Source organism: Alnus glutinosa, chromosome 8, assembly GCF_958979055.1.
Source record: "Alnus glutinosa chromosome 8, dhAlnGlut1.1, whole genome shotgun sequence".
Lineage (NCBI taxonomy): Eukaryota > Viridiplantae > Streptophyta > Magnoliopsida > Fagales > Betulaceae > Alnus > Alnus glutinosa.
In genome coordinates, this window is record NC_084893.1 from 26,346,049 (window position 1) to 26,368,448 (window position 22,400).

The 22,400-nt window shown below is 35.2% G+C and overlaps 2 protein-coding genes across 2 annotated transcripts; both read right to left on the bottom strand.

Moving 5' to 3' along the window:
* Positions 1 to 1,278: 1,278 nt before the first annotated feature.
* On the bottom strand, positions 1,279 to 9,573 carry LOC133875660 (gibberellin 2-beta-dioxygenase 8-like). The gene is made up of 4 exons (XM_062313858.1): positions 9,383 to 9,573; positions 8,364 to 8,851; positions 1,981 to 2,302; positions 1,279 to 1,655 (listed from the first exon to the last, which is right to left on the bottom strand). The coding sequence occupies exons 2-4, from the start codon at positions 8,795 to 8,797 to the stop codon at positions 1,401 to 1,403; spliced, it is 1,011 nt and encodes a 336-aa protein (XP_062169842.1). The 5' UTR covers positions 8,798 to 8,851; positions 9,383 to 9,573; the 3' UTR covers positions 1,279 to 1,400.
* A 5,549-nt stretch (positions 9,574 to 15,122) lies between these two features.
* On the bottom strand, positions 15,123 to 22,275 carry LOC133876518 (uncharacterized). The gene is made up of 5 exons (XM_062314805.1): positions 22,116 to 22,275; positions 21,653 to 21,750; positions 20,769 to 20,868; positions 16,432 to 16,614; positions 15,123 to 15,395 (listed from the first exon to the last, which is right to left on the bottom strand). The coding sequence occupies exons 1-5, from the start codon at positions 22,170 to 22,172 to the stop codon at positions 15,273 to 15,275; spliced, it is 561 nt and encodes a 186-aa protein (XP_062170789.1). The 5' UTR covers positions 22,173 to 22,275; the 3' UTR covers positions 15,123 to 15,272.
* Positions 22,276 to 22,400: the final 125 nt, after the last annotated feature.

Genomic DNA, 22,400 nt, shown 5'->3' on the forward strand with positions numbered 1-22,400 from the left:
TTTTTTTTTTTTTTTTTTTTTTTTTTTTTTTTTTTATCGTAAGTTGTGCGCCCACTATAAGTTTGGGTTTTCAAGAGTGGAGCTTAATTGCTTAAACCCTCGTTTCATATTGCAAAGTGCTTAGTTAAACGGTACGTTTTGAAGACAAAACAAAACACCCTCTTCGCCTTCAACCTTCAACTGTTCTTTAACAACGTCTGTAATTTTCTTTGACCTAACTACTAAAACGCGAGCTAAACTTGACAGAAAAAAAAAAAAAAAAAATCACAGTAGAGGATAAAGGGTGGGCAAATTTGCCCCTTGATAAATTTCTCAGGGTAAGCAACTTAGGCATAGAGAGACGAAATTTTACCAAAAGTATAGAGTTTTTAGGATGCGAAGAGGGGGCATTTGACCCTCTCGACCCCCCTTCTTCGAAGAAAGAAAAAAAAAAATATAGATTGAAAGATCCAATGAGTGCATGTATATATAATTTATTAAAAGAAAAAAAGCATTTACTTCAACAAGCTAAAATCAAATCAAAACCATCTGTATAAAAAATTAAAAAAAAAAATCAAATCAAAACCAGTAGATTTGGTTGAACTTTTTAATTTTTGAATGTAGGGGTTGAAATGATCCACATCCTCTTTTTGTAAAGCAGACTAATTAATTATAATTTTATCTAAAAGTCTAAGTACACTTTCTAAATGATCATTAAAAATGTTTGATAATTGCATGATTCAGACCTCACATCACATATATAGCAACAAAATTCAAATTTGGATTGCAATCAATCTTGTCAAGTGTTATACGACAAAAAAAAAAAGGTGCTATTTATTACCATAGTCCACGTGGATTGCAAGTGATTTGTGCCACGTAATGAAAAGACAAAGGATTTTCTTCATTTAAAGTGGTCGAGGAAGAACAGTTATTTTATTTCACGACCGAGATTTAATATTTCCTTATCGGGATTTAATATTGGTGGATGCAATGATAGTGTTAATTAAGTGGATTAATAGCATGTTGATTTGAACTTTCACACCCATCCACAAGCGATCAAGTACGTGGACAAACAAGAACAATACATTCAGCCTAAACGTGTTAACCAAAACCGAAGGCTTTGATGAGGGGTCCTCTCCTCAGACAGACTCCACGTACACCTCATCCACATCCAATTAATGATTTAATGCTTCAAATTCGATTGGATATAAAAAGAAGCACAAGTGATCACATCTAATAATTCGGTTGACAGTTATAAGGTAATTATTAAATGTCAGAAGTTAATTTCAACCATGCAAATTTTTCAAACAACTCTATATTTTTCGACCGACTAGCTTCATGGTGATGGCATATATAGATGGATGACTTAGTACTAGTAAATATATATACATGCATATGTATTTGCTTCAAAGTATCATCCTTCACAAGAGAAACCTTGAGAGCCCTACTTTGTCTCCGGTAGCCTCAACATCCTTTCGGACTTGCTGTTGATACTCTCTGAAACTGAACTGTTTGTACACAGCCGCCGGCACCGGAGCCAGAGAGGGCTTGTTACAGCTGCTCTCTATCACCGCGTCATTGGAGGGGCAGTAGAAATATGCGACAGAAAACCTTTCAACTTCTTGAGTGGAAACCACCCGGTGTTTGATGCTCTTGAAGCCATTATTGCTAAATGCCTGCGTCATGAGAGGAAAATTGGCAAGCGAATATGCTCGGAACATGGATTTTTTTTTTTTTCCATGTAAAAACAAGGTATGTACCTTTCTTAATTGTCACATCAGCTGTCCATTTTCATTCGTCTTTCTAGCTTTTATCTATTGGTTTAATTTAATTTCCTCCCATGATTATTTGCCCTTAGATGATCTTTCTTTTACCGTAATTTACCAAAAAAAATATGGGAAAAGAGAGAAAAAGATGAGTATGTTTCTACAATGCAGAATACAACTAGCTTCAAGTGTATATATATATATATTTATATATATAAGATTATACATTAATTACCTGAAATAAGTCACCAATATTGATAACTAAAGCATGTGGATTAGGCTTAACATGAAACCATTTTCCATCTTTCATCAATTGCAATCCTCCGACCTGGTCTTGATACAAAAGTGTAAGGAAACTGCTATCGGTGTGAGGCATGAAGCCAAAGGCCTTGGAGGGAAATGGACAGGGAGGATATCTGTTCATTCGGAGATAGCTGGTGTTTGGCGGGCAGTTCTCTTGGAAATAAGTAGATTTGATGTCTAAAATCTGGGATAGAATTTCCGCTAAGCTTTTAGCCAGAGAGGCAGCTACTGTCACAAATGCTTCAATGGTCGATCTGAAGAAAGAAAATATATATTTATATATATAGTGAGAAAAGGAAGAACAACTTAGATATAAGATTTGCAGGCAATTTTTTTTTTTTTTTTTTTTTTTTTTTTTTTTTTAATTTTTTTATTTGTGAATATATGATCGTAATATTGAAGAAATAAACTCTACTCTTGCCTGGCTAGTTGGCCCAAAAAATGGGAAATGGAACCTTAATTATTACTTCATACAAAACTGTCGTGCTGTCATGGGACCCTACAACCTTTGTTTCTTTATGTCAGCTCTTGCAGTCTATTATGGAGTCTAGGAGTAGTTTGTGCGGCATAAAATTCTCATAGAAGTAATGCCATTTTATATATATTTCCAGTAATTAATTTATAATTTGTCCAAAATTTCTTTTTGCTGATATGTATATCAATCTTTTATGAATTTATTTATTAATTAGGTGTATATATGTAACTCCATAATAAAGAATAACTAAGGTGTAAAAGCATTATTAATGTTGATAAAGAAGACATAAGTACTGAATGATATTGGTAAGGGCATTTATGTTAATTTTTGAAACTCTCTAAGTAGGGTAAGGTGTGACTTTTTCGAACTAAAATAAATTAATCCTCTCCGGTTGAAAGCAATCGGAGATAATCATACTCCAACTTTTCCATAATATTTATGGTATCGGAATATGAAAGCCCATTTCTCTATAAATACCCACAATTCCCTTTTTCATCTATTCTGACTAGTGGGCATGCCACTCATGACAAAACATAAATATTTCTTAAAACCCTCTTAAATAAGAAAAATTTCTATTTAACTGCTAAATATAAGAGCTGAAACTAGGAAAAATTATATATGGGAAAACTTAACTTAACCCCATCTCCCAAAGTATCACGGTTTTTGCAATCGTAACTTTGAAGTATCAAAATTTACAATGTCGGTATATATTAATCTATGTTTTAGCCCATTTTAATTTCACTCCTATTGTTAGAGTATATGGTTAAATTAATCAAATGACAAACAGGTCAAATGTCTCTTATACCCCTGTAAAATTTATGAAAATACAAATTTACCCTTAATTAAAAAATCAGAAATTAAAAACAAAAACAAAACACAAACAAAAACAAAAAACAAAACTAGTCTATCCATTGCGCGCTAGGGTGGGAGGCAAATTTTGACCCTAAAAGGAGATTTAGCCTAAACCCTCAAATAGCGATGGTAAAAATCTCTTGGCCAGGAAAGAGTTTGTGGATGAGAGATGATGGCTCACATAATTGTTTTTGTATTAGTAGGCAAGGAGAGTAGTAAGGGGGGAGTTGTACCGAAGTCAGTGAGGGGTTTGTTGGAAGAGTAGTACTTGACTGGTGTGTTTCCTGAAGATTTACCGAAGGGGTTACTACCATTGAGAGACATACAACGCACATCATAAGGAGCATAATGACCCGCGTTACTGCATGAGTCCTTATAAGGAGCATAATGAACCGAGGCATCAGGTGTAGGGCTTGCTATCTAAAGGTCATATGATCAGAGACACATGAACTAATGAAAATTCTAAGGATAAATATCTTGCTACATGATCAACCCAAGCACATGCCAAAATCCTCTCATGAACACCACATTTCAACATCTTTAATTTTCATTTCGGCTCCTTATTTGAGAATTTTTATCACCATCCATATGAGTCACCTTCAAGTGTAGCTGAGAAGAGTGAGTCTGATCCTTTCAAGCATCTCTTTCTCTCTTCTTGACACACACCTACTGATCAAGAGAATTGGCAGATGAGATATGATTCATTGCCAACTTTTCACACAGTTAAAAACACAACTATCCTATGTAACAGGGAATCATAGAATAGTTGTGATTTTTTTTTTTTTTCAAAGAGCCTATGATTTTCTACTACATAGGATAGTTGTGTTTTTAATTGTGTGAAAAGTTGGTAAGGAATCATATCTCTTGGTAGATATTAAGTATTTAGATATTGAATTAATGGCGTTGGAATATCTTGAGAGGGAAAATCAGCACAAGAATGACAAGAATCGGCATATGCTGAGTTGTCAAATATTGAATTAATGGCGCTGGAATATATTGACAAAGAATATCAGTGCAAGAATGGCAAGAATTGGCAGATGCTAAGTTGTATGTGAGATACTGAATTAATGGCGCTAGAATATCTTAATATATAGAAGATCAAGGAAAAATGGCAAGAATCAACTGTCAGATGCTAAACTAATAGCACTGGAATATCCTGACAAACAAGATCAACACAAGAATTACAAGAATCGGGAGATGCTAAGTTGTCAAATACTAAATTAATGCGCTAGAATATCTTGATAGAGAAGATCATCACAAGAATGGCAAGAATTAGCAGATGCTGAGTTGTTAGATATTGAATTAATGGCGCCAAAATATATTGACAGAAGTGGCTAGGATTTTTCTCTACCCTATTCTTTGTTTTTCTCTTTTTCTAAATTTCCTTATAACTTAAATCCATAGTTTCATGTTACTAGCCTATGCTGTTAGAACCATTCTAATTTTGTTCGGCATCACCTACACATACATACACCCACACCAAACCATATGGCCACCCACCGTCACCTCACTTGACCATTGATTCACCACTATCTACGATCACTCTGTTGTCCTTTAATCCGACAAAGTAAATCGAAGGAAATTACCCTTATTGTGCTCTCTCACTCACTCTCTTTGCTCACCTAGCTTAAATAGCATTGAAGCCCCAAAGTTCTCTCGCTTTGCTTTTCACACCCCAAAAAAATCATTAGTTTAATTTGTTTTGCTTAATATTTAAGAAAAAAATGTTGTAGAGGTTCTTGGAGTTGAACCTGTTATCAGATCACTCTCTAAGGTTTAAATTTATTAAATGACTCTTTAAATTATGATATGTTATCAAATTGCTCCTTCTATACACCTATCATTAAGTTTTTTAACATAAATTGTGACACGTAAATGTAAGATCATGTGAGATCCAGTAAAATAGCTCCACATGTATAGAAATATCACTTCTGGCAATTTTTTTTATTTTTTATTTTTAAAAAAAAAAAAGAAAAAAAAAACCTAAAAAAGGAAAAGCACCACCTTTCACCAATAGGCGGTCATTTCCCCGTCACCCCTCTTCTAGGGTAGATGGGCAAATATCCCACTGGCAGAGGGCGAGGGTGGGTCATCCCACCCACCAACAAAGGAGGAGGGTGAGATATCCTTCCGCCAGTGAGCATAGGTGGGCAAGATGACCCCTTCACATTCATTGGTAGGTGGAGGGTGTGCGTGACGCTGGAGTTACCCTCTACCTCTAGTGAGGTTACCCCAACCACTAGGGGTGAAAATGCAGATGCGGGTACGGTTATTACCAACCACCCTAGTAGATTTAGAGGGGTAATCAGGCAACAGGCATCCCACCACTTAATTTATTGGTTGGGAGGCTGGGTGGTGGGGTGACCATCATTCCACCTCTTTTTTGTTTTTTTGTTTTTTTGCTATGGTTTTTTCCTTCTTTTTTTTTGGTCACGTGTCAAGCTAATGTAACATTTTTGTAAATGCATGTAAGCTATTTTATTGGATTTGATGTGGTCTTACGCCTATGTGTCTCAATTTTTGTTAAAATAACGAAATATGCGTCTAATAATGATTTCATAAAAGATTAAACCCTAAGGAGTACTTCTAGAGTATTCTTCCACCATATTTTTGCACTTTGATTGGCCCTTGTTCTCTAGAGTCATTGCTGATGGGTTTCTCAGTCTAAACCCACTGAAATTTTCGCTGTTTGTGTGTCATAATTTTAAAATTTTTGATAGTGATTTTAGTGACCCATATGGACGACCACAAGAACATGGCCTTCCTTTTCAACTTCGAAAGGCGATACTATCTATAGTAATATTGCTTTCCAGAGAAGAAAATATATTGAGATATAGCTATCTAGTGTATCTAGGTGATGTGCTAGCTAGGGAATCCACACCTTTGGATTTTTCTTTTCTCACATGTCCTACATCTACCTTTTTTTAAAAAAAATAAATAAATAAAAAAAATAAAAGGTACGTGTATCCCTTTCAAACTATGAAACTACCACTCAATTCAATTGTCAATGTACCCTCTCAAACTACCAATTGTGTCAATGTTTCCCTTCAAACTGCCAAAAATGTCATTGTCCCTCCTAAGATCAACAAAAAGATAAAAATGACCATAAATTTTTTTCAATAAGACAAAAATATCATTATAAATTCGAAAAAAAATAAAAAACTAAAACTAAAAAAAAAAAAAAAAACCAATTTTTTTAAAAGAAAAATGAAAAAAAAAAATTTAAACGAAAATTAACCAAAAAAAAAAAAACAAAAACAAAAAAGAACGAAATTTCTTTAAACAAAAAAAAAAAAAAAAAAAACAAACGAAAAAATAACTAAAAATTATAAAAACAAATTTTTTTTTTAAAAAAAAAAAATACAAACGAAGAAAAAAAGGAAGAAGAAAAACCAGTTTTTATTTTTTATTATTTTTATTCTTATTCTTATTTTTAGTTTTTTAGTTTTTTATTATAAAGAAGAAAAACATTTTAGTTTTTTATTTTATTTTTTTTAAAAAAATTAATAATTTTATGAAGGGTATTTTTGTCATTAGAAGGGATATTGACATTTTTTTATAGTTAGGAAGGGACATTGACACAATTGTTAGTTTGAAGAGGACATTGACAATAATGTGGTAATTTGAGGGGGTTATGTGTATTTTTCTCAAAATTAAAAAAAAAAAAAAAAAAAAAAAGGGACACAGAATTAAGCATATCAATCTAAAGCAATGCCGCTCTTTGCCCATCTTTTAACACTAACCGGTTCTTATCCATTTCATTTGAAATGGAGAGGATTCGTTTCTAGATGTTGCGGGCTTACTTAGAAGTTTAGAACTTATAGTCAGATAATTAATAAAATAAATAAATAAGAAAGAAAGAAGACTACGTACTGTTTGCATTAATCTAGGGTTTCTCAAGATTGAGAACTATATATGCATGTATGCAGAACATTTTAGAAAACAATATTCTTGCTATCATTACAATTACATTAATGCTTTAGCTAGATCGAAGTACTGGATTTCGGCAACATAAAGTCTTAATTATTAAATGATATTATCGATCGAAGTACTAGATCGATAATATTAATTATAATGATGTACCTCTATATATAGAGAGAAGACGAAGATATGCAATGGTTTATTCTATATTAAAAAGCAGTGAGCATACAAGATTGAGAATATTATTATATTGTTAGTGACCAAATATTCTGGAAATTTGGATCCCGGGGTAAAAAATAATAATAATTGAAACTTTTGGGGGGAAAAAAAACACGAATTCGTATGAGCCAACTTCTATATATATATATATACCCCTAAATATATACTAAGGCATAATTAATATAGATATATAGTTCAGGCACTTGCTTGAAGCGTGACCTATATATAGTTTGTAAGGGAATTAATTAATACTTTTTAATTAGACTAATTAACTACAACTTTGTCCTCAAGAGGTAGCTCAATCGGCAGGGACCACGCCTCATGAAGTGGAGGTAACTAGTTTGAATCCCCCCCCTCTTGTGTGGACATGTCAAAAAAAAAAAAAAAATTAACTACAATTTTCAGTTTCAAGAATTAGTACTTTATGTTTCCTTGCTAATTAAGTAATTATATAGCTTTTATATATGAGTATTTAATTCCCAGTTGAGATGCATGCGCGCATATGCATGTGAGTACTGTAAATCTCACATCAAGAAAAATTGAAGGAAAAAAGAAGAAGAAGAAGAAGAAGAGAAGTTTATTTGAAGAATTGACTTAAAACTCACTAAGATAAGATTTTGGAGGACAATGACATCTTACCCGATAACTGATACAATTTCCCCAAGATCAGCCCTCCTTTCCATATATATATGTCATCCTAAAGTGCATTTTGTTTTAAATTATTTTTACCTTATAATTAAATACTATAGCTAAAGTCTTATATAATTTGCTGTATGTATTACCCTAGCTAGATAGAGACGACTCAAAAGAAACAAAAAAAGAAAAACAATAGAAAGGTTAATTTGTACCTGAGACGCTTGCATTCATCCATTCTTGAAATATCTGTGAGAGATAAATGTAAGGCTTCTGACCATGGGACCTGCCTTAGATAAGTAGCCTTCGAGTTCCCCCAGCGGTAACTGTTGGCTGATAAATTCAAAAAGTTATCTTCAATCTTCTTTTGAAAAGGCAGATGGAACACCTTCTTCTGCTCATCTTGCAAGATGTGAAGAACCTCTTGAGAAACCCCATGATTCACAACTTGAAAGAAACCCCATTCCCTTGCAGCCTGAGCAATCTGTTTGATGCACTTGTCTCTCTCTACATTTAATTGACTCAGATCAATCAAGGGTAGATCGCATTCCTCAACCATGAGAATATTTTCGTCTTCATCTTCTTCACCATCAGATTTATGTAAAAGGGTCTTGTAGGTTTCTCGAAATGGAGGTTCAATATGATCCATCGAGACTGATAATTAATTAATTGTGAATGCCTTGGGCTAGCTGTATTCTCAACCCTGATTATAAGAATAATATATAAAGTTAATTATAAAGAAAGAACAATCTTGGAAAGTAATCATAGAATATCTTTTTTTCTTTTCTATTTTTTGGGATGAATAACATGTAATCATATTATATTCATGCCATGCATGCATATATCTGAAAATTAATGTTGGATATGCAGGAAATAAGCAGCTTGCTTTCCATATATAAGTGCCTAACCTGTATTGTCAGAGCTTAATTAATACAGTTATCTGTGAGTCATAAGTAGCGATATATATAATGCATATGTTGATCTTGTCCACGTTACCCGGCCACTGCACAAATTCAGTCATTTAGGAGAAATTCTTTCATGCATTTTAACCTAATAATTTGCGAGGACAAAGTGTGAAATAAACTTTAATTTGTCAATTCTCAAAATGGTCAAGATAGAGTAGAGTTTTGTTTGACATGTATATATATAAGATGATCGATGAAACATGCATGCAGAATGTAAATAAATTTTGAGTTTCCTGATCACTTGTGCTAGATCAGTTACACAGCCATACCTGTTTTGCTTGAGTTTGTACACTTCAGTCATGAAACTGCAAAAAGAAGAAAATCTGACAAAAAGGAAAAGAAGAAGAAGAAGAAGAAGAAGAAGAGGTGTAAAATGAGCAAAAGAAGCAGAAGTACTGCATATTGCCAGTGTAATGCAATCTATTCTGTCTTTGTGCAATAGTTAGCGATGGAAATAGTTATTCAAGGATTGGAAAATAACATTAATTAAGGAGATCGACGACGGGTTAGGTTACAGGAAAATGAGTGAGAAAGCTTAAGGGTTGAAGGAAACAAGAAGAAATTAAGGGTGCAGTAGTCGATGAAGCATGGACTTGTATTTATAAGGACTCATTAGCTAGGCTGTGTGGAATATATATATATATAATAAGCTGGGCAAGGCTGATTGAGAATCTATGGTAAAGCAAAGAACACGCGGCCAAAGATATCATCAGAGAGAGAAAGCTGCAGGGAAGTAAAGAGAGAGTTCCAGTATCCAAAGTGTATATATATATATAAGAAAAAAGGAAATTCCTTATATTTATTAATTAAACTTTGCAGTTTTAAAAAAGGTTACATTCATACAGCTCATCTGCATTTTATTTGGTTGTCAATATTTCTGCTTCCTCCAAAAAAGCATAAAATCCTCAAACCCACCTCTATCTCTTTCTCTCTGTCTTTTTGTCTTTTCTTCGTTACTCTCTCTCTCTCTCTCTCTCTCTCTCTCTGTGATAGTACAAACATATCAGCTACCTTAGGATTCAAAACATTGAAGGGCCCAGATTCTGATAGAACTGAATTTACCTTAAAACACATCAGAAACTAACAGATCAAAAATCAAAATGGCCGGGTGAGCTTATTAACTGATGCAGTAAATGTTTTCAATTCCATTCTCTTGAGAAACCCAAATTAATGTTTGATTAGGTTAAAATAATTTGATCCAACAGTAATAAGCATTATATTACCCAATACATAAATAAAAAAATAAAAAAATAAAAAAAAAGGTTAATACCCCTAAAAAATATTGACTCTTTAATTTAGCCTGGGATAGCTAGCATATATGTTCACACACACACACACATATATATATATATATATATATATATATATATGCGCAAGTTGTAGCTGTGGGTACGTCGCCATCGTAATGGCCGGGTGCAGTTGAAATTCTTTTTCTTGTTTACTAAAACTGCGAAACGTACGCCAATTACGAAAAATCTAATGACGTACCTTCTTTGTATTGTTTCCTTCATCGTGGTCGGGCGGTTAGGGCTTTGATTAGATTAACGTACAACTGAGATTTGATACGTGTAGTACAACTTTTGACTTGTATAAGTTCAACAATTTTTTTTTTAAATAAGCATCGGATATGAAGGACATGCATATAGAGAAACAAATTTAATTGTTAGTTTAACAAAAAGTTGTTGAAGTTATACAAACCAAGTTATATCTAGTTTCTTTAATTTTTCACATAAGGTAAGAACACGTTATAAACTTTTTTTTTAGTAATATTATAAACTATATTTTTATCTTACAACTATCTCATAATGTTAACGTGACAATCTCAACTAACTATTGAATTTTATTTTTTTTAACAATAACTAATCTAAGAATTAGTTGAAACTGTCATATCAGCATTATGAGATAGATGATTGTGAGTAGTGCCGGTGCTAGGAATCTGTCTTAGTAGGAGCGGAATTAAAATAATAAAATATAATGATAAATTACTATTTTTTGTTCTTTTTATATACTATATTTTTATTATAATATATAAAAGTATAGTAATTACAATTCAAAATATAAATTATAACATAATATATGTATTACAAAAAACGTATCTATCAAACTTCATAAATATATGCCAAATTGATGGATCCGGCTTCCATGCGGTAGTTTAAACTACCGCATGGGTGCTGTAGTGGAAAACGGTACTGTTTTCCACCTAAAAAAAATTTGCAAAATTTTTAATAAATTTAAAAATTATAAAAATAATAATAATTAAACACAAAAAATATAAAACCTAAAAAAACTAAAGGGGTGGCCGGCGTTGCCCAAGGGAGTGGCTCTTTGCCCGATCTGGGATGGATCGTTCACTCCAGTTGGCTTTGGGGGTGGTCCGGCCACCCCCAAAAAGCCAAAAAACAAAAGAAAACAAAAAATGGGGGTGGCCGGACCACCCCCAAAGGCCTTGAGCCACCCCCAGATCGGCTGTATGGGGTGGTCGAAACCACCCGTAGGCCTTTGGGGGTGGTCCGGCCACCCCTAAAAGACCTAGAAACCAAAAAAAAAAAAAAAAAGGTTTGGATTTTGGGGGTGGCCGGATCACCCCCAAAGGCCTTGAGCCACCCCCAGATCGACCGTATGAGGTGGTTGAAACCACCCTTAGGCCCTTGGGGGTGGTCCAGCCACCTCCCAAACCCCTAACTTTTTTTTTTTTTTTTTTTTTTTGTTTTTTGGCCTTTTGGGGGTGGTCCGACCACCCCCAAAGCCGATTGGGGTGGTTCGTCCACCCCAGATCGGCCAAAGGGGTGGCTCCAGCCACCCCCTTGGCCGGCCACCTCCTTGGGCAACGCCGGCCACCCCTTTAGTTTTTTTAAGTTTTTATATTTTTTGTTTTTAATTATTATTGTTTTTATAATTTTTAAATTTATTAAAAATTTTGCAAATTTTTTTAAGTGGTGGAAAACGGTATCGTTTTCCACGACAGCACCCATACGGTAGTTTTAAACTACCGCATGGAAGCCGGATCCCAAATTGATATATCAGTTAACATGTAGGCACTAATACAAAAATAAATAAATAAATAAATAATTAAAATAATTAAAAAAAAAAAATACAAAATGTCTAAAATTGCATCCTACGCGCCCTAAAATTGCTAGTACCGTAATAGTACGTAGAGGAAGATTTGAGACATGTTGACTGTCAATCATTCATGGTGTCTAATTTTGGTTTTGAGTTAGGTTTTCTTAGTTCAATATCAGCCCAAATTTGAGGGTAACTTCCATTTTTTAAGGGTGCTGTTGCCGCTGGGCTAAGTTGTCTTAAATTTTCTTCTTCTTCTTCTTTTTTTCTTTTTTTCTTTTTCTTTTTCCTTTATGAGTAAATACAAATACAGGGGAATGAATGTTTTGATTTAATCTGTAGGGACTTGTAGCCTTGTAGGGGCATTATTGTACGGGCAAAATAGAGTTTGGATTAAAAAATTACATTTTTTTTCTTGGATATTTGGGGGGGGGGGGGGGGGGGGGGGGGGCGCCCCCCCCTTTATCTCCGCCACTGATTCTGAGATAAAAATATAATTTTTAACATTAATTTTTTTTGTTTTGTATAAGACAATAAAACAAGCATTTTTAATATCCTTCATCCATGTTTCTTACCCATATGCACTTTAAAAAGGTAAGAATCAAGGCTATCATCGAGTCGAGCCGAGCCGAGCCGAGCTTTAAGATTTCAAGACTGACTCGTTTATTAGTCAATCTTAAATACCCAAGCTCGAACTTGAGCCGAGCTATGAAATATGTGTTAAAGCACAGCTCGTTTAAAAATTGGATGAGTTCGAGCTTAAGCTCATTGAGAATATCATTCAAGCCAAGTCGGGTTACTTGACAAGTTCAGCTCAACTAGATGTCGAGTTAGGCTACTAAATTTTTCAATGTGTGATCAAAACAGAATTTAAACCCGATTTTGTGAACAACCTCTATACATTTATTTATAGCATAAATATATAATACGTAACAATATAAGACATATTGTAAAATATAGTACATAACTATAGTCTATAAGTAACAAATTAATAACATGTTATTATATATAACTATAGAGTATAAAATATGGTATATATATATAATGTGAGCAAGTAGTAAGTTTAATATATTCTATATAACTAAATAACTATAATATAAATATAATAGATAAGTACTATTAACTATGTGTGATGTGATATATGTGTGCTTTTATATATATATATATAAACACACACACACACACATATATATATACCAACTATTAATAATTTAATATGTTAGTTTAACATACTAAATACTACTATCAAAGTGTTATAATTAATATTTAATACTATATTAACTTAGCTAGTATACTAAGGAACATATATTACTTAAATTACTAATATACATACTTAAATTTATATAATTCATTTTTAGTAATATATATATATATATATTTGTATATTTGTATATATATACAAGAGATATAAACGAGCGAACAAGTATCCAATTAATGAGCTGAGCGAGCGATCCAGTCGAGCTTTAAACGAATTGAGCTTGCAAGCCCCTATATATTGAGTTTTATTGAGCAAATCGGGTATGTATCATTTACTAATCAAACGAGTTTCTACAATATCGAGCTTAAGTTTTGATCGGGTTGAACCAAGCGGGTATCAAGCGAGTTATCGAACGAATTTGTTTATTTACAACCTTATATGAAAATTACATACTTTAAAGACAAATGTCAATTTAATAGATCGAATTGATAAAATTTCTCCCCCAGAAAAACTGTCATTGTTTTAGTTTTCACATGGAGTGTTCAGCGTTTTCAGCAATATTAACATCTGGTGGGCCGTGGCCGGTTTGAGCACATGAAGAGCGACTAGCATTAATTCATAGTTTACATGGTAATAATGAATAGTGAAGTCGGCAACCAATCAGAAATTGCCATGTGGACAGTTAATGATTGCTAATTTGCTAGATCTTTTGCACTTACTAGCCATGAAAAGAATTTTTATCTATTTATTTTTTCTTCAGAGGCAAACAGACATGAATAGATTGAGATTGTGGATAAACCTAACCTCGCATAAATCATAGTCACTGTCGTTGGACTCGTGGCGTGTAGTTCCCTGCGATTCCTCCATGGGCCGTTGGAAGTTAGTAAGAACCACAAGAATGATGTCTTCAAATCCAGTGACAAGTTTCAAGTCGGAAAAGAAATGAAAACCAGCTTCTCCAAACAAAGATAAAGGGCCGGATTAATAAAGAAAATCAACAACCACCCACCAAAGATTCCTCTCTTGACCTTTTTAAAACTTCCAAAGATTCCTCTCTTTGGTGGCCCATCTAATGCGCACATGGTTTGGAAATTTACTCTGAATAAAACTTGTAGATCGAGGCAAACAACCCAACCCAACCCAAGACTCTATACTACTAAATTAAGGGACTTCTTTCTCTCTCTTACACCTGCTACACTTGCATATTTACGAGTTGAGTGAAAATTTTCTACCCATTACTTTATGCGCAGGAAAGAGCCATGGACGGATGGTGTTAGAACAATGGGGCACACCACCTCTGCCAAAATTTTGTGTAGGCTGTCATGCAGAAGCAGACAGGTCACAGGTTAGTTCCGGTAAACACCAGACAATCATGAATATTACCACCATGGTGAGTACTTTTAAGAGACGAGAGAACCATTTGCTATTTTCCACAAATAAAAAAAAATAAAAAAATAAAAAAAAGGGGATTAAAAGAGTCTTGATCCACTTAACATATGAAATGGGGTTGAGATAAAACAAAAAACTAACATATAATTGTGTGCTGACCACCGAATTCTCAACCTGAATAAAAATAAAGCAAGCTAATGAGTGATGATGACTCTCCCCGCTATTCATCAAAACGATGTCCTGTCCTAATAACGACATATAATTGGGTCTTAATATTCATGATTTTTTTCTTTTGCTGGGGAATCATTTTGAGGTATATCACCTTTGGCAGTGGCTTGTCATGCTCAATCATAATCAGTATGTAAATAAAGGAAATAAAATTATTGACTTAAAAGTAAGAAATGTGTATTAGACGAGAAGCCAAGCTACCAAACGTTCTACTCTTTGGGAGACAGGGGAGACAAGAATCATGTATTGTATACATATCATCACATACGAGGCCTTTCGGCATGTCACTCATCATCTTTGTACGGGTACTCTTCGGGAACTTGCTTCAGAAGTTTCACCTGCAACTCAAATGCATCATCTCCTCGAAGCATGTCACGGACCCATGTGACTTCAGTCTTCATTGACACCTGAACATAGGAAAATATTGCAAAATTATTTTGAGCATCCTCTGCATCTTCCAAGCTACAGTTATCGAGATACTATGACAAAAAACAGAGCAGACTTAGACACACTCACTGGGTCTTGAAACCTATGACCTCACCCTCGCTCTCCATTCCATTCTTATTGGGGGGGGGGGGGGGGGGGGCGGAGGTACTACTTTGAGCTAGAGGTTATTAGAACGGAGGGAGGAGATGCTACTCGAGCTCATTGATTTATCAGGTTCAAAGATGCTCAAAACCACAACACATTGAAAATAACATGAGAAGTGAAAATCCTCAAGTGAAAAGATTATATTCTTTTTCCTTTTTGATCTTACAACAAATTATTAAATGATAGAATCAGCAGAAGTCATGGCTGCCAGACATTTATGTGACTAAAAAGTTCAAAACATGATGGAAAGGCTTAGAACGGAAGCCTCTTAAAGCAAAGCACAAGACCATATCTTTCCATCTATATGAGAAAATGTTGATACCAATAGCCAAAAAGGTTAAAATAGACAGAATGCTTCCGTCAGATTCCCCTACTTTTTTTTTTTGACAAGTAAGAATTCATTAAAAAGTGCAGAGGGGCGCAATCCTAGTACACAAGAAGTATACAAAAGAGCCCCTAAACAGAGGAAAGAAACGAACAAGAAAGTAAAAAATCAGCGAACAACATACTACCCGAGCTATGCACCGACACCCAAAGATATAACATTTTAAGCACATTTCTACAAAGAGCTCCACTTAAAGACCAAAAAAAAAAAAAAGGAGGAAGAAGAAAAAGAACAAAGAAAGAAGAAATGTGTCAAGTTGAGGCCTTAGTTGCTCCACACAATAACTCAATATGTACAACCAGTGGTTGAGCTTTTCCGCCAACACAATGTAATCTAGAATTCATAATAAGAAAAAACAATTTTTGAAGGAGAATGTAGACGACACAGAACTTTGCTATATAGTATTATGATATGCCAGGAAAAATAAAATAGTTAAAAGCTGTGCAGTAGGACGAGACAGAACTCACCATCTCCAAGGCTCCTCTGATGACTCCACTTAAAACGTTGCAATAGTATAGACCTTGACATGTATCAGGGAGCTCAACAAAGTCTACCAGAGGATTATCCTCCAAAACGATACTGCAACATGTCCCATCAGCATCCCAATTGGTTACAGATGCAGTGACTCCTAAGAACATTTTAAAACCAACCTGCATAAAAGTGACATTAGGACATATGGACAAATATATATTTCACACTATAAGATAGAAATTGATTCAGTACACGTCTTGCAATCACTCGCACATGACCCAGAAAGTACTTTCGAATCTAGAAAAGTATGAGAAGCATGCTCCACTTTTAAAACCTCAGGTTTGTAGATAAATTCAGGTAATCCAAAATGTGTTACAAGGAACCAACTATATCCATGCTAAAATGAAAGTGGAACATACATTTCATCAGAACCCACCCAACTGACCTTATACTGACCCATGCAAGCCAGCAATTTTTCTAGAGCTGCAAGCCTAGTGGATTGGACTGGGTCAAAGACCAACCAAATACCAATGAAGTTGAACAGGCAACCAGAAGGCCAACTCATCCCCAAACAGCATTGGGCTTCCCCAACTGAAGTTGACTTGGCATGGCAGAGATAAAATAGATTTCGTTAGGTAGGGGAGGCAAATATAACCCAGACCCATTTGCCGCCCTGAGACACCCTGCATCAGTGGGAATTAACTGCCCATTTAGGAGATGGGTTCAAATGAGTACTGACCCATTTATTACCCAGCAAAATATATAGGGAACATGGGTGATAAAAATGTGTATCAGCCATTGGGTATCCATTTTAAATACCAAGTGTTTCATACCCGAAGGTCTCAAACAATTCACACTGCTCAGTCACTTACTCTGCCTCTTTTTCCTCGCGCCAGTTCTTGCACCCACATATTACCCGAGTGCCAAACCCTAACTCCATTCCTACCTAAGCATCCAAAGTGTCAGTGCAACCCCTTCTCTCACCTAAAGTGTCGGCCACGTCATCATCGACTCTTGTTGCTAACTTTTGGGTGATTGTGGATTAATAGTTTGATCCAATCTCAGAGGTGGCCGGTAGGCTTTGGCACGGATGGGGATATCGTAGTGTGCGATTAGGGCGACGAAATTTGGAATGGGGAGAATGGAGAATCCCATTACCCTTTGGGTGTTTTACATCCCGACATGCCCTTGGATTAGGCGATGGATGGTGATGAGGGCGAGGATCCGTCATTGGCAATCCTGGATGCCATTGAAGAGGAGTTTCATCAGGAAACAATGGTAGCGCGCCAAAAGACCAAAAGTAGGAAGCTGTTGACTTTGAAAAGATCCATTAACTACGGCGATGCAAGCGCACCCTCTTGGCGTTGGAAAGATAAGGCTCACATGATGTAGTGTTGAGTTCCGGGAGGGACGACGGAGATGAAAGAGAGAAGAGAGATTGAAGAGTAAGCTTTTTGTGTGCCTCATGTGGGTCTTGGGTTTGTTGGGTTTCTTTTTTTTGGCTGGTTTGGTTGTTCTTGTGTATACTACATGTGTGCTTAGGGGCGCCTTACACTTTTTTTAATATTTTTTTATTACTTATAAAAAAACAAGCATCCAAAACCTAAATTTAGCTTTGATTTTTCCACTTTCAATCCTGGGAAATGACATCTCAGCATTCCTAATTGCCCAGCAGCACTCCCAAGGATTTTCAGGAATTTGGGATTGAGATATCTGATTTCCACTCTCTGTAATTCTATGTCTCTTTTTCTCTTTACGAGTCTATGTTCTTTAATTGCTCTTTATATTTTTCTGGGATTTACCATATTTGACAGCAATTCATGTGTCATGCATGTTGATTTGTAAGTTTCTCTTGAACTCAAAAAAAGAAAAAAAAAGAAAAGAAAAAAAAGAGTCACTTGTCTCTGCCCTTAACAGATGCAGTGCACTTTTCCAGAAATTGTGGTCTTTAATTGGAAATTTAGAGCCTCTGCATGCCTGTTTTGTGATTGTCAAAGGTAGGGCATGCGTACTGGGTATGTGTCAGATTTGGTTTTTGGGCAAATTTGTGTACTGGGTTACTGGGTATGTACTAAATTCTAAACTTGCACTTGCATTATTCGAATTTTAATATGTGCTGGTTTGAACCTAGATATGGAGCTTTTTTATGCAAGTTCATACTCTTTTAGAAATAATTCCAAAAAGTTTATAAAACAAAAAAATACACCAAACATACCTATATTTTAAACACATATACAACAATTAGGCTAATAGGCAGGTAGGTCCCACCACAAATCAATGAGCTGGCTTGGATATGAGCATCCATTATTTAGTTAAATGGATAATAAACAGAAAAATGGGTACCTATATACCCAACCCAATTATGAACCGTCCCGACCAAACCGTTTGCCACCCCTATCATTAGGTTAGGGTGGGGCTAACTCATCACGTAAGTCTTGCAAGGATCAGTCATGAAATAGATGGGCTTGTTATGTGGCAATATACACCGATGAGAATACTCAGAGTCAAAGTTCCCTAGCTATATAGTAATGTAAATCATCTCGCCACAATGACATATACAACACCTATCATTTTGATCCATGTGGTAATGACATTTTTCACTATAAGAATCTTCCCTGGAAAGCTCTACTTTTAGAGGCACTGTATAAAATTCTTTATTTCCTCCTGAAGGCTAATGATGATAATTAATCTCAAAAACTTCCAATTCTATTATCCTCCATCTATCTTATCTTCTCCAACATCTCAAACCCTTAACTGGAAAACTAGCCAAGAAAAGAGCCCAGTGACTCCAAATCCCATCCCATAGCTGTATTTGCTCTCTCGAACCTCGGATACCAATGGAAGTAATCACCAGACCATCCTATGCAATTAACTACAGAATAAGTCCTAATCATGAGTGATAAGAAGTCTAGAAACAATACTTTTAGAGGACCCTCACAGCAACATACTACAAAATCAAAAATAATATTCTCAACAAATGCCTCCCTCTTCTATGCCTTTGATAGACCAACTCCAAATTAGTTCCTCAAATCAGTGAAAGCCCATTGTTCCCATCCTTCCTGAATTTTAACCACATGACAAGCCATCATGGCTGAATCTCCTATCACCCAAACTCTTTGAATACATAGGAGCAGTTACCTATATCAGATGAATTCTTAAATCTATTTCCCTCATGGCCCCATGAAAAAAAATTTCCACAGGTCTTTGTTTCTTAATGAAATATAAAATACTGCCAACCTGATTACAAGGGGTTGACCTGAATTATAGAAACCATGAAGATGCTGTACATTTAACTGATAAGTCTATTTGCCAGTTTTTTTTTTATAAGTAAGAATTCATTAAAAAGCGCAGAGGGGCGCAACCCTAGTACACAGGAAGTATACTAACAATTGTCTATTTGCCAGTTGAACTTCGACTGCAAGCTTAAGTCTATTTGTCTTCATCTACCAACAATTGTCTATATACCCCCCACCACAAAAATAAAAAGAGGAAAAAATGCTCTATTGGTCCTTGAGGTATGGACTTTTATCAAATCACTCCCTAAGGTTAAAAAATTATCAATTTACTCCCTAAGTTTAGAACCATTATCAAATTGATCATTCCACTAAATTTTTAACGGTGTTGCCATGTCATACCCAATTAGAAGAGGACATACCCCGTTTTAATAAAAAGAAATATTAATATTAAAAAAAAAATCTGGGGTGGTCAGCCAGACCACCTCAGATTGACCAGAGGAGGTGGCCAAACCACCCTCAATGGCCTTGGGGTGGTTCAGTCACCCCTTCTAGCCAGCCTGGGGCCACCCCTACTAGCCGGCCTAGGGCCACCCCCTATAGCCAATCGGACCGCCCCAAAAAATTTGGTTTTTTTTTTTCTTTTATATTTATATTTATATTTTTAAATTTTTTATTAAACAAGACATGCATCATCTTTTGATTGGGCATGACATGGCAAAACCGTTAAAAATTTAACAAAAGGTGGACACTAGGAGTTATTTGATAACAGTTTTAACCTCAAGGAGTAAATTTATAACTTTTGAACCCTAGAGAGCGATTTGATAGAACTTTCATATCTCGGGGACCACTGGAGCATTTTGCCAAAAAAAGAAAAGCCAAAGACGAAAAAGTAACAACGATGATATTATTCAGTTCAAGGTTGTATGAATATAAAACAAACATTGCTTGACAAATGGATCATAAATTGGACTAGAATTAGTAATAGAGGCCATAATTTACACAAATAGAACATTTTGAGAAATTTTAAAACAACTAGGAGGATATTTTGAGCAAAAAACTAATTCAAATTTAAATTAAAGCAAATGATGATCACAGACCTTTGCAATTGTTTCAGCAGTCTCTTTGAAGTCAATGCATCTAGAGACATTAGATTTTGCTAGAAACTCATCAATCAGTCGAATTCCAATATTATAACCCCTGCAACATAATTAAACGCTCAAATCAACGTAAAAATTTCCATTTTTATAATAGTCTAATCAACAATTTTGCATCAGAAGAGTTGTTGGCAGTAGGAGACTACCCATAGACACAAGGAAAGTATGAAAGTTGCAACGCAATATCAGAGATGCTAACGGGCAGTCGAGTGATATAGCTACAGCAAGGCATTCATCAACCCCCCACCACCCCAAAGAAAAAATAAAAGATAAAGATAAAACACACCGAATCCATTACTAACTGATTAATTAAGTTGAAAATTCACATATAACCAGATACACAGATTGTTACCAGGTTTGGCAATTGGCAAAGGAAATACATCTTCTGTGTATAGCAATAACGTTGGACCATATCTAATAAAAAAGAGTCTTCAACTACACCAATTAAGTCATCCAAAGACAAGTTCTGACGCCAGTGTAGGTTTGTACTATTGCAATACCTAGGGCATTGACCTCAATGAAAACTGATGAATTATTCACTTTGTTGAAATATAAATTTTCATCTTAAAAGAATACAGCCATTCAAATCAAAATCCTTCCACAGTTATTTAGTCAAGGACCATTATATGTCCCACTATCAGTATCAGAAGGATGTCAAACCGTAGCCTAGTAGTTATCCAGGCTATCCACCCAGAATGGATTCTCACAAGCAAATCAAATTATTACCTTTCATATCATATTCGTCTCAAACGAAACCATAAACGGAAAATTCACATATTACCAATGAAATATAAATGGAAACTCACTAATGAGAGACAAAAAATTACATTTGGTCAAGCTGTTTGTTTACTTCCTCAACCTCCTCCAGATCCGTAAGCAATTGGCGCACAATCGCCCCGTACGTCAAGGTAAACAGCTCAGCATTCTACACCATTTTCAAATTTCATAGATCAACAACACAATAAGAGAGTCATTAAATCACGAGATCGCGTATCAATTGCTTAGTAACCTTGCGAGTTGAGCATCAACAAGAAAAATTCAGATCAATCATAGAAATCGACACGTTCAAGAACTACGACAGAATCATCACATCCTTTAAATTAAATTTCGTTACCGAGAGAATGAAGGAAAAGAAATTACATCAAACCACACAACACAGCCAAAACAACGAAACGAAGACTCAGAATTCAAGCCGAATACTACAACGTAGCTCGACTTTGTAGTTCTTTTTTCAGGTTTTTCTCGGCGATCAAACAGATAGGGAAATGAGAATTAGGGGTTCTAGCTTACCACGCGCTCAACGTTGGAGAAGATTGCGTCGCCAGTTCGAGGACCAACAGGAGCCATTGTGGATCTGAGTCGAGCTCCAGAGGTTTTCTTTGGTACTTCGAGTTTTGGTTCGAGAAGACTGAGTGCCAGTGACGCGACGCCTACAGTTCGAGGGATAGAATTGGGTTTGTGTGTGATGGGCCTGGCCTTTCTACGCAGTGGTTTTTGGGTGTATATCTCGGCCCATATCCATTTCGGTCTGTTTGAGTTTTCTTCTCTCTTCCGTTCGTTAATTAAGACTCAAAA

What these genes read in the sequence shown, in the direction of transcription:
- LOC133875660 (XM_062313858.1), bottom strand. Translation starts at nt 8,797, where the DNA reads ATGGATCATATTGAACCTCCATTTCGAGAAACCTACAAGACCCTTTTA. An exon ending in GATGAATGCAAGCGTCTCAG is followed by an intron (nt 2,303 to 8,363) that starts GTACAAATTAAC and finishes TTCTTTCTTCAG; the next exon opens with ATCGACCATTGAAGCATTTG. An exon ending in ATATTGGTGACTTATTTCAG is followed by an intron (nt 1,656 to 1,980) that starts GTAATTAATGTA and finishes CTCATGACGCAG; the next exon opens with GCATTTAGCAATAATGGCTT.
- LOC133876518 (XM_062314805.1), bottom strand. Translation starts at nt 22,172, where the DNA reads ATGGCTCCTGTTGGTCCTCGAACTGGCGACGCAATCTTCTCCAACGTT. An exon ending in AACAAACAGCTTGACCAAAT is followed by an intron (nt 20,869 to 21,652) that starts GTAATTTTTTGT and finishes ATTATGTTGCAG; the next exon opens with GGGTTATAATATTGGAATTC. An exon ending in CTGCTGAAACAATTGCAAAG is followed by an intron (nt 16,615 to 20,768) that starts GTCTGTGATCAT and finishes ACTTTTATGCAG; the next exon opens with GTTGGTTTTAAAATGTTCTT.